This window comes from Sturnira hondurensis, unplaced genomic scaffold (genome assembly GCF_014824575.4).
Source record: "Sturnira hondurensis isolate 20B ecotype Veracruz unplaced genomic scaffold, ASM1482457v3 Scaffold0004136, whole genome shotgun sequence".
NCBI classification, from domain to species: domain Eukaryota; kingdom Metazoa; phylum Chordata; class Mammalia; order Chiroptera; family Phyllostomidae; genus Sturnira; species Sturnira hondurensis.
Genome location: NW_028076767.1, coordinates 38,448,852 through 38,464,508, shown reverse-complemented (window position 1 = coordinate 38,464,508; position 15,657 = coordinate 38,448,852). Strand labels below are relative to the sequence as shown.

General features: G+C 41.9%; 1 protein-coding gene across 1 annotated transcript in view; it reads right to left on the bottom strand.

Moving 5' to 3' along the window:
• Positions 1 to 15,657, bottom strand: part of PDE11A (phosphodiesterase 11A) — a 326,451-nt gene that overhangs the window by 82,834 nt on the left and 227,960 nt on the right. Inside the window, exons 11-12 of the mRNA XM_037044380.1 lie at positions 7,740 to 7,886; positions 7,369 to 7,476 (exon numbers count right to left, since the gene is read on the bottom strand). Coding sequence (XP_036900275.1) covers positions 7,369 to 7,476; positions 7,740 to 7,886 — 255 coding nt within the window. The remainder of the gene's footprint in view (positions 1 to 7,368; positions 7,477 to 7,739; positions 7,887 to 15,657) is intronic.

Sequence of the window (15,657 nt, the reverse complement as noted above, 5' to 3'; positions counted from 1 at the left end):
ATTCAATAGGATCCAAAGCAATGATTTTAGGCAGAGGACTCGATCAAGTTGAAGATGGAAGCAGATTTCAGTTGCTTACCAAGAATGCCTACAAGTAAATTGATATTATTTGATGCAACAACCCATTTTCTTTTCAAAGAAAGGACTCCTTGCCCACCAGAGAGGGTGTGTGGTGCAGCACAGGGAAGAGAGGAACAGGCATTCGTAACATAATCCTCTATTATTTGTAAAACCCTCCCCACGAACCCTGGTGCCTAGATTTCAGGGTCCCGCCCCCTTGGTGTTCACAGTGATGATTGTCTGCCAACATCTGGGTCCGCTGGGTTGAGAGAGAGGCAGTCCAGTCCCATTTTGCCGTCCCCACACCAGCTCTGAGAGGCCGCCGCCCAGCAGGGTGTTTGCGTGTCCCACCAAGGCACGCATCGAGAGGCAGCCGTGCTCCGTCTCCGTGTCCCCGGGAGTGGGACACTTCTTGATCAAATTTGCTTGTCTTTCTGTAGTCAAACGTGGACCTGGCACTTATTAAATGTTGATTTAAGCCTCCAGTGGGCTTTTCCTTACCGAGCTCAGAGTTGAAAACAGCTCACAGTCTGCACTTAATATACTTTCTTTTTAAAACCTGAAGCTCAAGGCACGTAAGGCTTCACTTACTATCAAATTCAGAAACTTAAGCAGTATTTTGGACATGCTCATCTCTCCACCTCAGGTGATATTGCCAATGCTTGCCCGTGTAACACTCAGAATGGCCAGGCAGCAAAACTTGATGGTGCATCTGGTACACTTATACATGTTGAATAAATGATGTGTGAATAAAAAAATCAGATTGATGTTAATTCATTTTATTTAGTTATTTTTAGAACATCTCCATGACTTAATTTTTATTTTTTCTTTTAAAAATTTATTTGTTCTGGGAAGTCAAAAGCATACATGACATAGAACACTAGAATGAACCTCCACGTATTCATTACCTAACTTCAGCTGGGATCCATGTCTTGCCAATCTCGTTTCATCTATATTTTCACATCATTGCTTTGTTTGTTTGTTTGTTTCTTTGTTAGATATTTCAAAGCAAACCTCTGGCATTGGTCAATGCACTTTATTTCCTTTCCAAGAAGTCCTGATGTGGTCAGATAAAAAACTTTCAGTGTACCTCTTGTCTCATTTCTTTTTGACAAAATGTGTAAAAAGTTATACAAATGATATTTTAAAATTTCAGGGTGAATATCATACTAAGATGTGAAACACAAGGTTTCTTCTTCAATTTAGACAATATAATAAACACAGCTGTATGTATGCAGCATACCTACTGTATTTCAAAAAGAAAAGAAAATGCATATTAGATTCTAAGGACTAAGAATATATGTGTTTTATGATTTTTTTCTGAGGACAAACAAGGCATGTTTTGTTCATCTTCAGAAATATAGGTTATAGTTTATGATAAATTACTAGAGAATTGAATATATATTGAATATGCATGGCATATATATTGAATGTGTGCATATATATGTATGTATGCACATGTATATATGTGTCATGTATATGTGTGTGTATGTATGTATGGCATAACACGTGCTTGCTGGGTCCCGAAAACAAAACGGTCGCTTGGTCAACACTAACCCTGCAGAGAGACAGCCTTCTCCAAGTGCTACAAGAGGCCAGGTGAAAGAATTTCAAGAATATAAGGCCTCTTCAAAACTTACCCAAATGTTTACTAGCCATCCTTCAGCCCAAATCAATCACGAGACTCATGAGAAATGAAAACCTTCTACAGCCCCCAGCTTGACCCCCGAGGTGCCAGGTGTCAGCCCCAGGAGCGAGCCACTCCTAAGTCATACACCGTGGAAATGGTGGCTGTGACGGACGACCGGGGCTCTGCGGCTGGGTCTCCCAGACCTGGCACACTCGGCTGGCGTTGTAAAACACAAAGCGACAGATTAAGCAGTTTACCAACACCATAAAAATCTCAGGAATAAATTCACTGTAATCAAAAATCCTATACTGTAACTAGGCAGCCCCAGTCCTGAAACCACACACATTTCCTTACAGCCCGTGTCTGGGAGCAGGAGCTGAGACTCTCTCGAAATGCTAGACACGATGATGCTCATACAGTTTTACAATTTCCATGTCCTAAGAAAATACTTGGCTCTGGCTGATGGTGCGGGAGAATTTATTTTCACTAGAAAGGGAATGACCCATAACTCACAAATGGCAGCCCGTAAAGTGAGTTATGGGGGCTACTCTCCTCTGTGAGGAAATGGATTGGATTATCCTTCTGCCCAGTTGTATGTTGGTTCTTAATTACGTTCGGCTTTGCCTTTTTCTTTCTATAAAATAAATGTGGATAAAGGAATGTCAGTTAGAAGCATGGAGTGCCTAATTGGAGCTCTGAGGGGTGGCCAGAGAGAATAAAAATAGAAACCTCCTTAAAAGATTAAAAAGCAAGAGTCTTAAATATAATTTAAACACTGGATTCAAATTTATTAGCTCCATAGCTAATTTATAGTGCCCTGTGCTGCTGTTATGCAAAAGCATTAAAAATCACTTCTCTCCTAAGCTGAAAATTTGCCATTTTTGAAGTTATACAAGAAATCAATCTTTCTTACATGAAGATTAAAGAATTGGTTTTCTAACATACAGATTTTCTTGTATTGTTATGATAATGCTGCCATTTATTTAAAAGTAAATATAACTAGTTACCACTTACATTGGTAAGAAAATGCAATGAAAATGATGTTTGATGATTACAAATATGATTACCGTTTGTTACTTCATTATAGTCAGTTATAGAACAAAACATATAGCTCTCTGTGTACCTTCCAGTGTTACAATCTATGAAGAAATTCTATGTCTGGTGAAATTAAGGTTCTGGTTATTGATCAAAATAATTCAACTGGTTCTGTTCTTGGGGTCGGGGGAGGGGGAGCTCCCGTCCTGCTCCTGAGATCTCTCAGAAGGAATCTGCTGCCTCGGAAACCACGCACTTGCCTGAAAAGGGCAGACTGGAGACGGTGCGTTGTCCTCCAGCTAGAAGTAGGGCGGATGTTTGTTTCTAAACGTCCCTTCCGCCCTCTTAGTTTGAATTGTCTATAAAACGGCTTGGCTTATCTGTGAAAATAACCTTGTCGACAACACAAATATGGACTTAAACATGCTCCCTCCACATTCAAGGTTTGCGGAGCCCCCAGTGAGTGTCAGGGGGTGTCAATGTGTGTGCCGTGACACCCGGTTATTAGTGGTGTTTAACGGCAGCTCCCTGCCAGTGCCACGCGGCCGGCACCACCATAAATTTTAATGTGATCATGTGCACTTCTCTTTTCATATTCAGTGAATTCTGCAAGATCATAATATTCCATATGAACCCTAGCTGAACCTTCGTGTGATATGAAGAACAAGATTTCTAGCAGCGAGGGTTGTTTATCATTTTATAGTTTTAAAAAAACTGGACACTGAGCAAGATGCTTCCTTGAATAATATTACCCTAAACTAAATCCACTTTTTTCCATGAATCTTTATTGAGCCCTACAGGATGCAGGGCACGACCCAAAGTGCTAATGAGTCCATTTATGGGATAGTAAAGAATACTGACTCTTGAGGAAACCATCTCCCCCCTGGGAAATCCGTCAGTGCTCGTACATCATTTACAAAACCAAAAAATGTCTCCGCAGCCTTGGCACCAGCACATGCCTTTCATTCTAGAGAACACAAACAAAGCACGGTTGTTGCCTTTATCTGGTCTACATTGTGAGTAGAAGACATGTGTTTATCGCCTTCCATTATGTGTGTGCTTGATGGAATATTTATTCTCTGAGCACCCATAAATGAAGAGAATTTGTATAATCAGTCTTGTTCGGCAGGATTTTTTTCTTTGTTTTAACCACAAATAGTAACTTGCACTGTATACTCTTGTTTAGCTGAGGAATTCAAAATATTTGGCAAATGTTAGCTACCTAACTATCTCTTTAGAAGCAAAGAATGATGTTGAAGCTTTCATTTATAAAATCTGGAATTTCAGGCTGAAGGCATGGAATAAGTGTCATGAGCAAGGTTCCTGGTGGACTAAATTTCCACCATTTTAAAGAACATTTCCTATCCTACAAAGCAGTTGTTTCTTTCTTTCTTTTTCAAATTTCCAAATGAACAAAACTACTCTGTTACTCAGACATTAGGTTGAATGCTTTTGCAGAAAATAATTCCAAGTCAATAAGATTATTTTCTGTGTTTGAAATGATTTTAGGGAAAGGATAGGAAGCTGGTGTGTGTATTTATAATTCGCTCGTCCTGTTGTACATAGTGTCATAATTTGCTTAACAATGACGCACAGCTACGCATTTTCCCATTGCCAGAGACAATGGGCTTTAAAAGGACACGTCCAGAGACACGCAGAGAGTGCCTTTTTCGTACTAACAGCTCGGAGAGCACGAATGCAGCCACAATACAGGTTTTTTCTGATAGGAGGGGCTCTTTCTGTACAGACCGGCATTGTTGATATCTGTAAGAAAAGAGTGTGGGGGAGTGTGCCTCAGTGTCTCCGGTCCTAGAAAAAAAGAAGCTCTTTAAACGAAGGGTTTTTTTTTTCTCCTCCCTTTCCGGGCAACTGGCTGGGAAATTTTGCCTTGGAGCGCCATCTAGAGGACAATTTAGCGCACATGCGCCGTGCTTTCTGAGCTTTATAACTCAGGTTGAATCCAGTGGTTGGTGTAGTGTGATTTGTTTGTTTCTTTGTTTGTTTGTTTTCAGATTAAGAGAGATTTGGGGGCTTTATCTCAACACATGGAAATAGAATATTATATAATTATTATGTAAATAGAGTCAATTATGAGAACAAAATAATGAAAGACCCTGTCTTCAGGAGTGACCTTTCATGGGAAGATTATAATTTTTCCATTCGTTGAGGTTAAAGTTGATGAATGAATTAAATTCAATTTGCCCTCATTGATTGAGTAATATTTGTTAACTCTATAATTATTTTCTTAGTTAAAAAATTCTGATTAACTAGATTGCCCACGGTCCAGTTAGAGAAGGGATTGCTTGTGTTAGGAGAAAACGAAGTTGACATTTTCAACCTATTGTAACCCTTAGCCAGGCTCAGCAAAATTTAATGAGCAGAAAATAATATTTTTTCCAGATGTGGCTACTCAATTCAATGTGAGGGAGAAAAAAATAACATTGACCAATATACTTTTTCCAAAGTCATATTTTCATTTCCCAATTCCCATTCCCCACCCCAACTCCCACCCCGGGCAAGAGAACTTTTATAGAAAATTGTCCTCTTCTTCCACTTCCATTAATACAAAAACAAAACCCAAATCTTCTCCAACAGTGATACTCCTCAAGCTTGCTGAGTAGACTTGCAAAAATAACGATACCCTTGGAATATTCTGGCAGCGTGAGTTCCCTCACTGTGGTGACATAGCTTGAGAGTTCTGCTTTCTCCAGTTTCTTGAAAAGGATCAAGATGGTCCATCCATTTTATAGGAACATTTACTCGGGCCAACTGGGTATGCATTTCCTTTAACTCCTAAGTGCCCACCCCGATCCCACCACTCTTGTGAGCTGCCCCTATCCCAACCACTTTAAGGCTTGCATAAAAGTTGGTTTCTGAATTGGACATCTTTAAGTCACCGTGCCATGGCCGTTCCTTTCCCTTCACTGAAAAAGTTTCCTGCTTACTTATTTTGGCAGTTCACTATAAATCCATAGGTTCTCCAAAATAATAGGTTAATACTTTCTTTATTGAATGTCCTCTGTACGACAGACACATGAACTTGGCACACAGAAAGTTATTCCTTATCTATTGTGATCTGTTATGAAAGTGGTTGGCTATTTATGTATTTATTTTGAGCAACACTGGCACTTGAGCAATTAAGGCTCATAGCTCAAAGCATCTTTCAACCGCACTTGAGTGGTGAACTGCCTTCAGGATGTGTGTTAGAGGACAGAGCCAGTCCAGTCTTCCCAGGGTAGTCTGCTTATTCCTTAAGCAGCCAAAGATCCAAAACCAAGTCTTTCAGCACAGAAATGAAGACATTTTGGTCCAATCTCCTTGTACTGTATGCACATTTGAGTTCAAGTCAATCCAAACGCACATTTCTTGAAACTCTATGCACCTGATAGAATGCAAGGTGCTGATGAGGCTCTCAATAAATAAATGTTGAGTCAATAAGTGAAAGTTATTGGAAGAACGATAAATTATCTGTTCAGCTTCAAGAAGCCTACTCTATAGGAGAATAAGAGATTGTAACTTAAGATGCATAGCAGGAAGAAAGGCGTGTTGCACCAGACATAGTTCAGAGAAGTAAATAGTTACTGTGGATGCCTGGGGAGAAAGAGGGAAAGTTTGTGGGAGATCTGGTTTTAGAGCAATGTCTTAAAGGATGGGTGCAATTTTAATAGGCAGAGAACATGGCGGAAGATTTCTTGAAGAAAGAGAATAATCTTCCATTTGGACCAAAGGAAAACACATGTCACTTGGCATTCCCTAGTTTGCATTTAAATTTTAATCTGGGCGCAGAGCTGTAAGGTATTTAGGTTTATGTTATGTGAATCCAAAACTCCTGTTCTGTTTTTCTTTTGTATAGTAAGTATGTTTACGTATACATACACCCATATATATATACACATGTATGATATATAACTGCGAAGCTAAAGAAATCAATAAATTTAAGCCAGGAAATATTTATTAGATGATAGCTTTATGGTCTAAGTGGAAAATCAGGCCAAAACAAGCTTTATTTCTTTCCAGCAAATGGATGTGAATAGAGAATTTTGTTTCAGTCTTTGCCACAAACATTTGCTTTTAGATTAAATTCCAAGGCTTACCTCTGGCAAGCTGCCCTAAGCGATCTCCATTAAAAAAAAAAAGAAAAAAAAACATCTCTAGGTTACAGCCCCTGAAGCAGACTGTAAGCCTGGTGCCTTCCTACACCCTGAGAACTCTCAGTCCTACTCTTTTCTCCCCTTGGCTTCCCTTGGCACCCCAGGCATTCTCCCAGAAATCATTTCCTCAGGATTTCCACGTCCCGGTGGGTACTGTTCCCACACACCCGCCCCCACTCTGGCTTTCCACCAGCCAGTCTTATCCAGTGATCTCTTTGTTCAGTTACTCAGCCCCACACCCTCGGTAAACAGATCACTTTGAAAAGTCAAGCAGTTTCTTTTATACATACACAGTTTCCCAAGAAAAAAACATTGAAAAGTACAGTAGTCATTCCAAAACTACACCTGCTTCAAAACGTCAGCGGTGCTACCGCTGTGAAGCCCAGACGTTGTCGTGGAAACACGAGCTCCCATAACCCGGGTAGGAGGTCCCGATGCAAAATGCTCCCCACAAGTGACAGCGGACCGTTCACCCCCACCGAACACACTCACAGTTAACAGTGCAAACATCAGCTGGCACACATTGAAGGCGTGTCTCCAGTTGTGGTACAGGACCATTCGGTAGTTTTTCCTCACTGTTAAAAGCCACCTGCACAGTGTCTGCAACAGGAAGGGAAAGGCTGTGTCAGGCTGTTGTGTGTGTGTCCAGTGAGCCATTACTGACACAAGACCTCGTGTCGTCGGGGTGGTCCTCGCGATTCAACGCCCCTCACAAACACCTCCTAGGATTGTTAGGGCAATCCCATGAAGTGTGCAGGGGAAGTATTACTGTCTCTAGTCGGTGTCCGGGAAACCTGAGGCTGGGAGTGGCTACTACGTTTTCCGAGGGGGGTCCTGGAATCAACCAAGACAGAAGGTCTTACCTCGTAGTCAATTTTAAACTTCTGTACCATCCCCAGCTCTATGAACATCCGAAGGGCAGCCGTGATCATGGCATCAACGTCCAGAGAAAAGTCATCGAAATGGATGTCATCGATGGCAAGTTCCGACACCAAGGGAATGTTGGCTGCCTACAGAGGCAAAAGACCCAAGTCAAGCCAAGTTCACCTGCTTTTCCAGCCCCCTCATCTTGCTCTCCTCTCCTGCTTATCAGACGTGCCACATAAATCAGAGCTGACCCTCACTTACACTCTAGCACAGCTAAATTCTGAGCTGGAAATGTCTTTTGTTTCTGAACTGCAGATGCCCCAAGCAAAGGAAGAGGAGAGGGGAAAGTTAATATGAAGCAAAAATAGACACACTGGAACTCGTCTGCCGAGTTTGGAATACAAAGCTGCCTAGTTTACTGAAACCACAGTCATATAACATATGAGTATTCTGACGCATACCACAGAGCACTAAATGCAAGCAACATCTGGGCAGCCAACAGCTGTGAATTCTAATTGCTGCTATTCAGGAGAAGGACATGGGACTCTATCACTTTGCCTCGTTTCTTCTGTTCTTATATCCTGTAGCTGTGCACATCTCTTTGTCACACACGTTTTGTAAATTCACAAGGAGAGAAAGATCTTTGTGCATCTCTGTTGCAAAATGTGTTTTTTTAGTAAAACAGGTATTTGTGGGGTTAGTTTAAGCATATGCTTCACTGAAGGAATATACTGCAAGATTGTTTAGCTTCATTCTCTATATGCCATTTGGTAACTTAACTACAATTCTGGTGATACATAAAGTCATCCCTTCATTTGCACGAGGAATCTGTTCCAGGACCACAGTGGATACCCACATTCATAGATGCTCAAGTCTCTTGTATAAATGGCATAGTATTTGCATATAACCTACATACATCTTCCCATGTACTTTAAAGCATGTCTAGATTACTCATAATACCTAATAAAATGTAAATACTTGTTATATTAGGCTGTTGAAGGAATAACTACAAGAAAAAAAGTCTGTGCATGTTAAGTATGGAAGCAACTGTGGTAGGCCTCACTAGGTAGTACACGTCAGCAGCAACGTAACTTTTTTGTTCCAATATTTTCCATCTGCCCCTGGTTTAATTCTCATGTGTGAAATGTGAGAATATGGAGCCATATGCAGTGTTTTCAAAACATTCATGTTAGCTAGCTGTCAATCAACTGTCCCACACAAACTTAAAGGCAAAAAAAACTTTGGGAATAATTTTTTTGGCTGATTTCATTGGGTTTACCATTTCCATTTTCAGATCATCAGGGACCATCCTGTGTTCATCCTAGTCTACTCCTTGGGCGTGAATCACCCAGGGAGTAACTAACACCCAGGGCTACTTTTGCTGAGCAGTGAACTCCAACTCGGGCGACTCTCAGCATCCAGAAACCGTATAGTCAACCTTTTCTTCCCACCTCCTCCTTTCCCTGCAGGAGTTTACCTTTCTAGGCTAAAATCCAAACAGAACATGAAAGTGCAACGAGCAAATACATAAATTACAAGACAAGTTGCATTCTGCAGGTTGGTTATTTTCATTAAAAAATTAATCAGGTTATCCTTCAGGGAATCATTGTAATATATTAACCTGTTTGTTGTAGAATTTAAGTCCTTGGAATTAAAAAGGTAAGGGCTTGTGAAACAGTCCTTTTGTGAGTGACCTTACTCTAAGCTCCTGGGCTTATGCTAAACACCTTACTAACTTGTTTTTGCACTTTAAAAATATTTTAAATCAAAGTTATGCATACACCTAATTTTAAGAGTAAATGAGGTCTGCAACTCTAGACACACACATACATTCATGGTACCCCAATTTTTCTTCTCTAGAAGGTGCATTTCTTTCTTGTTTTTGACAAAGTAAGATGTTTGTGATTTTATTATTTATTTTGTTTGAAGTATTTTTATTAACTTCCCGACATTGGAAAGGAAGATTAAGCTGTCTTACCCTTTGTCTATCAACCTGTGACCTTGTATACTAACTAACCCTTGTCAGTCCCCAATGCACAGAATGGGACAAAAGCAGGTTTACAGTCTCACATATACAAAACACAGAGTAATAATACTACATTACTGTAGTATTATTTTCCATACTAGTAGCTGTAAACCTACTTTTGCTCCACCCCATAATAATGTAACTACTTTGTTTAGAGAAATATTCAGAGTTATAGTATCACGGCTATGTAAAAGATATTCATCGCTAAGTTATTAAATTTAATATGGTTATTTCCCTTTCCTTGGCAGCATTTTGTATTTTGCAGAGTTAACAATTATCTTTCTAAACGTGTGTTTAGTGTTCTACGTACTTATAACTAATTCAACCCCTACACTCTCCACCAATTATCTAAGTCTCAACTGGAAAAAATGTTAATAACATCCTAATTTTGTTTCAGGGACGCACTATCTACCTCTCTGATGATGTTATTGATAATGCTACTTGACATTTTCTCCCTAATTCAGAGCTTCTGTGATCTGGACCGGCAGTCTTCTATGTCTGGTTCCTAGCTTTCACCCTAGGTTGTCCTTCACCCTATCTCTAGGCGTCTTCATCCCCCTTTTATTGCTGTATCTCACATCTTTCTCTTTCTCTGCTTTTTCTCTTCATCATGGTGAGACGTATGCCCTCACAGCTTCCCAACAGAAGCATGTGACAGGAAACTTGGCATGTCTGAATTGTTTTCATATTATGCTCACATTTGATTGATAATTTGTCTAGGTGCGGACTTCTAGGTTGGACATAATCACATTAGAATTTGAAAGACATTCCTCTTTAGCGTTAGTTAATTTTGAGAAGTCAGAAGCTACTCAGAATCCTAATCCTTCAAAATGACTCCCTTTCCTGGACCATATTTGAAGGATCTTCTTTTTGGCTTCCAGATGCCTGAAATGTTACAAAAACGTGTCTAGATACTAGATGTGAGTTTATTTTCACCTATGATCCTAGGTGCTCTTGAACACTTTTTTTTTCCCTGAAAAATCAAGTCCTTTAATTCTAGTAAAAAATTTAATACTAAAAAAATAAAATACTCTCTTTGGTAAAATTGAAGAAATGTTTCCCTTCTATTTTTCTGGAATTCCTTTTATTTGATCTTTGGCTTGGCTTTATTTTTTCTTTTTCCTTCTATACTTAATTTCTTTTCCTTTTTACTCTATTTCCTGGGAAATAGTCTATCTCTTTGCCACTGATATTTAATACCATAGCTTTCATTTCTAACAGCTCTTCTTTACTTGTGTGGATATTTCTTTTTATTTTTTTTAAATAGCATCCAACTTTTGTTTCATGGATCAATACCATCTTCTATCTCTGTGAGGGTGTTAGTGATAACTCTGACTGACATTTTCTTCCCCCTTCATAATTTACTGCACTCTTTTCATGTTGCTTTAGTCACTTTTTTAAAAAAATTGTGGTAAAAACCAGAACACAACCATATGTTCTTAACCACGCCCCAGTGCACGGGTCGGCATTGCTCACTGCGCGCTGGCTGCGGCAGGGCGTCTAGACCGGGCACCTGCATGACCATGACCGTGACCGGAAGACTCAGAGTCCAGTGAGCAGTTCCTCGTTTCCCCAGTCCCCGGCTCGGAGGCTGCCCTTGCACTCTCCTGCTTCTGTGGCTCTGACTAATCTAGGTGCCCCACGTGACTGCCATCGCCTGGGATTTGACTGTGAGATTGGTTTATTTCACTCAGTGCAGCGCCTTCAAGGTTCACCCCTGTTGTGCCATCGGACGGTATGTTCTTCTCTTATAAGGCTGAGTAACATTCTGTTGTATGCATAGACTACGTTTCTTTATCCGACCATCCGTTGATGGTGTAGTCCCTTTTTAAATCAGCTTACCCTTTAATAAATCATTTTTAAGATAGCAGAGGCCTCGAGGCACTAGAGGTTTTCCCTGGCCGTGTGGTGACCTTTGGTTTCCTGCTTCTGTTTAAGAGCGGGGCTCTCAAAGCTCCTGTTAGAGCTTCTGGGGGCTTCTCCGTGGGGGGATCTGATTGACTGTTCCCCTGGGGGAAGCCACCAAATACTGACATCTTTGGGTCTCTGCTCGCTGGCTGTTCGGATTCCCCAGAGAAGAACCTCCTGGCTGGAGCTGGTGGGGAAGAGGGGTGGAGGGGAGCAGCAGCGCGGGTCTGCGACTCTTCACCCAACCCCTGCACCCCACCCTCCAGCCCTGCCCCAGCGTCCCCCAGCCCAAAGACCTGCTGTTACACCCTCTTCAGAGGATGAGCCCCTGGGTTTATGGAGTGGCGAGTGAGACAAAGGATCCAGAGAGCTAACTGCTTCTTAGGTTCTCCCGTTTTCCTGTTCATAGCCCACCTTTACCCCCACTCCCACAGGGACTTAATTAGCCACTTCCTGAGCTATGCGGGGGCAGGGGTGTGGGGTATCATCTGTTTGCCTCTCGTCTCTTCCCATTGCTAGCTTATGTTGGCTTCCTTGGTTTTGCTAAGTTACTTACTATTTGTCCATTAAATTACTTAATGTTTATGCATTTTTTGTCTTTGAGAGTTTTTGCCTTAAAAATATCTCTTTATTGTCATCTTAATATGGTTGGTTAAGGAACAAAATAAAATGAGTGTGTTTATCATCTGTGTCTAAAAATCACGGAAATGATCTTTCTTCAATGCCTTAAATGACCATAGAGGAGAACTCAGAGGTGAGGCAGCCTTGGGGCCTCAGACCCTGTGTTTCTCTGGGCACAGGCTTGGCTGCTCCCATGGGCCGCTTTCTCCTGCCTGGGCCTGGAGGGCTTGCCACTCCCGACCTCACTGGCCAGGCTGCCAGTGATCCCAGAGGCAGGTGTCCGGCTTCCTTCCCTCGGGAAAGCTCCAAAATGACTTCTATTTTCATCACATGTTTCAAAGTTTTGTGCCCAGACAATGCCATGAACTTCAGAGGAGCTGTTTTAGCTTGTTGAAATTCAAACTCAATACAATCAGAAAACCATTTCCCAAGAGGGAAAAAGCCCTGCCCCCAGAGAACACAAGTGCTTCTGGTCTCGGAGGAGTCTGGCGAAGGAGGCGGAGCTCCCTGAGGCCCAGGAGCAGGCTTGGTGGTGCTTGGGGCTCCCCAGGTGGCCCGTGCCGTGTGCATTATTAATAGTGTATCCCCTGGTGCCATGATAAATCCTCTACCCTTCACAGGCACTAAATTCACTTAATTATCTTAAAAATTAAAGAATATAGGCTTTTTTTCATTATGAAATGTTAATGGAAAGGAAATAAGAACATTAGGTTGAAAAATGCAGGGTGACCTCTGGCTCACTGAGACCCATCCCCAGGCACCTTGTCTGTTTTCCCCTAATAGGGTGGTTGATCCACGGTTAAATCACAGCGGTCTGTACCTCACCCTGAGCCCGGTCGTAACCCTTTGCTGGCACTTGTACATGCAGGGAAAGTCCCAAGTTTCAGCAATGAACATTTTCAGGTATTTTGAGGTGTATGCCGGTTTGCACCCACATTTCTAAACTCAAGAGCAGTTTCTGAGAAAACTATGAAGAGTAAAGAGGAGTGTGTATTCTGAGGACCTGCGTATGGAAGTCTAGTCTCCGAAAGATTTGGGGAGAGACTTCTGTTGCCAACTTCCCTTGATAGGGACACAGAAGCTCCCTATCTCTTCTGACAAGTGGAGATGGGACCGTGTCTTCCACACCTATAATTACTCTGGGCATAGGATATTAACAAAACAAATCAAAGTCAATTTCGTCAAGTGCCAGTCTTCAACTTTTAAATATTTATAAGGTACCATATCCCTAAATCAAAGAGGAGTGTTACAATCCAAAATAACTACTGAATTAATAGCCAGGAAATAACATTTGGATAAAAGAAACATTTACTTTACTGCAGCAATAAATGAAAACACAGAATTATGAGTCCGGGAGCTAATTTGAATAATGTGCAAGCAGTGGGACCCCAGCTGGCGGAGAGCACCTGACATCCTTTGGCTTCTTCTTTGTTTGGGCCTTCCTAGTTAAGTGGTTATCAAAGGGAGTCATAAAACTGCCTCCTCTAAAATTGAAAAGGTAGTTTTACAAAGAGGCTGTAAACTGTTCAAATATCATCCTGGATCCTTTGACACATGAATATTACATTTTGTGATGCTCAGAAAATGGAAAGTAACGACAAAGTGCGCGGAGGCCAAGCCCCGGCAATTCACAGAACGGACAGTGCCCACCCACCCACTCACCCCTCCCGGCAAAGGAGGAAGTGGGGGCTTGAGGGGTCTCGGGTGAATGCAGACGGGAGACTGGAGTGGAAGGCTCTGTGTTTCGTGGGCACTGTTGTAGCACTTACTGCATATTAACTCATTCTTCTTCCCTGGGACCCTAAGAGGTAGGGTCTGTTTTCAGTCCTATGTTACAGCCCAGATAACTGAAACATGACAGGTAACTTGTTTCAATCCATACAGGTGTGATGGGCAGAAGTGAGTTTGCACCTGGGGAGTCTGGTTTTAGATGCTGGCTCCTAACCACTACACTGCTTCTAAAAGTGAGCCCCGGCCAAGCCCAAGCGTTCTCCATTCCTGCATAATGCAGACTTTCTAGCATGTACCTTGGACCCTGCTTGAGATTCAGATCCAAACGACTTGCCTCTCGATCCATTTAGATAAGGAGCAGCCTGGATCCATTTGAGGGAACAATGTTTCAGTCCTCACTTTGAAGAATCCACTTGGGGAAAGTCTCTAAACTCAAAACTGACCATAGAGCAATCTCCTGGGCTGTCAGCAGACAGAGAAGGTGCTGGCCCACGGTATCCGCGGGCCACACCAGCTGGTACCAAACTCGAGAAGCTCCCCAGGGCTCTGAAGCCGCCTGGAGCCACGAGTAGCAGTAATGCCAAGATCCACATCGTGTTCCTGGGGCCAGGCATACAACAATCAGATAATTAAACTCTGCTGCTCATGAGCTAAATTTACATACAGAAATAGTAAAGTTTCGAACATTAGGAGTGAATATGAAAGCCCAAGAATTGCCAAGAAATATTTTTAAAAGGAGAATGATAAGGCCCTACCCTCTCATATTAAAATATATAATAAACATAATATATGTTTATATCTTAAAACACAGACTTTGTCCCTTTAACTCAGCCCATACTATTTTTATTATGTCACTTCCCCTTTAAATGCCTTGAGCTCAGTGTGGCCTGCTGAGAAATTTATTACTTTTATTCTTATCTTTCCCTCTATGGCTCCAAATCATTCTGCCCTCACCCCCCTATCCTTAACTTTCCCCATCCCCAGGCCCACCCGTTGGGTTTGAATGTTTTCTTTCACTGGGCCAATAGAAATTCAAACTGCATCTTCTCCACAACTTCATTCCCTTCATTCACTCCTGTCTTCTCCTATAGCCACTTCCTCTTCTCTATAGCCGTATGAACCCCCATACTATTTAGAGTCACTCTATCCCCCAGCCTTTCGGTATCTCTGGGTCTCTGCGCCACCCTGGAAGAAGAGTTGTCTTGGGCCACACGTTCAATACATTGTGATATGGAATCTCAAAACAATCTCATGTTTTAAGTAAATTTACGATTTTGTGTTGGGCCGCACTCACAGCCATCCTAGGCTGCACGCGGCCATGGGCCTCAGGTGGGACACCCCCCGCAGTGTTTTCGAGCATATCCATTGGAGCAGAAATTAGTCTCTGAATCACACACGCCAACTGGCTCCAATGTCTTTAGGTGCAATTTGGGGGCAGGGATCCATAGCTTTCTTCTGACTCCTGTGTAGTTTAACGAGAGTTCCGCAGCTGGACAAAACCCCTAGGTGATCCTTACGTACACTCAGGTTTGAGAAGGACTTCCCTAGGGGCTGTTTGCTCCTGGGATCTGTAATCATGAATGTCTAAGTTTCACCCAAATAGTAGCAAAGCTTCCCATTACATGGCT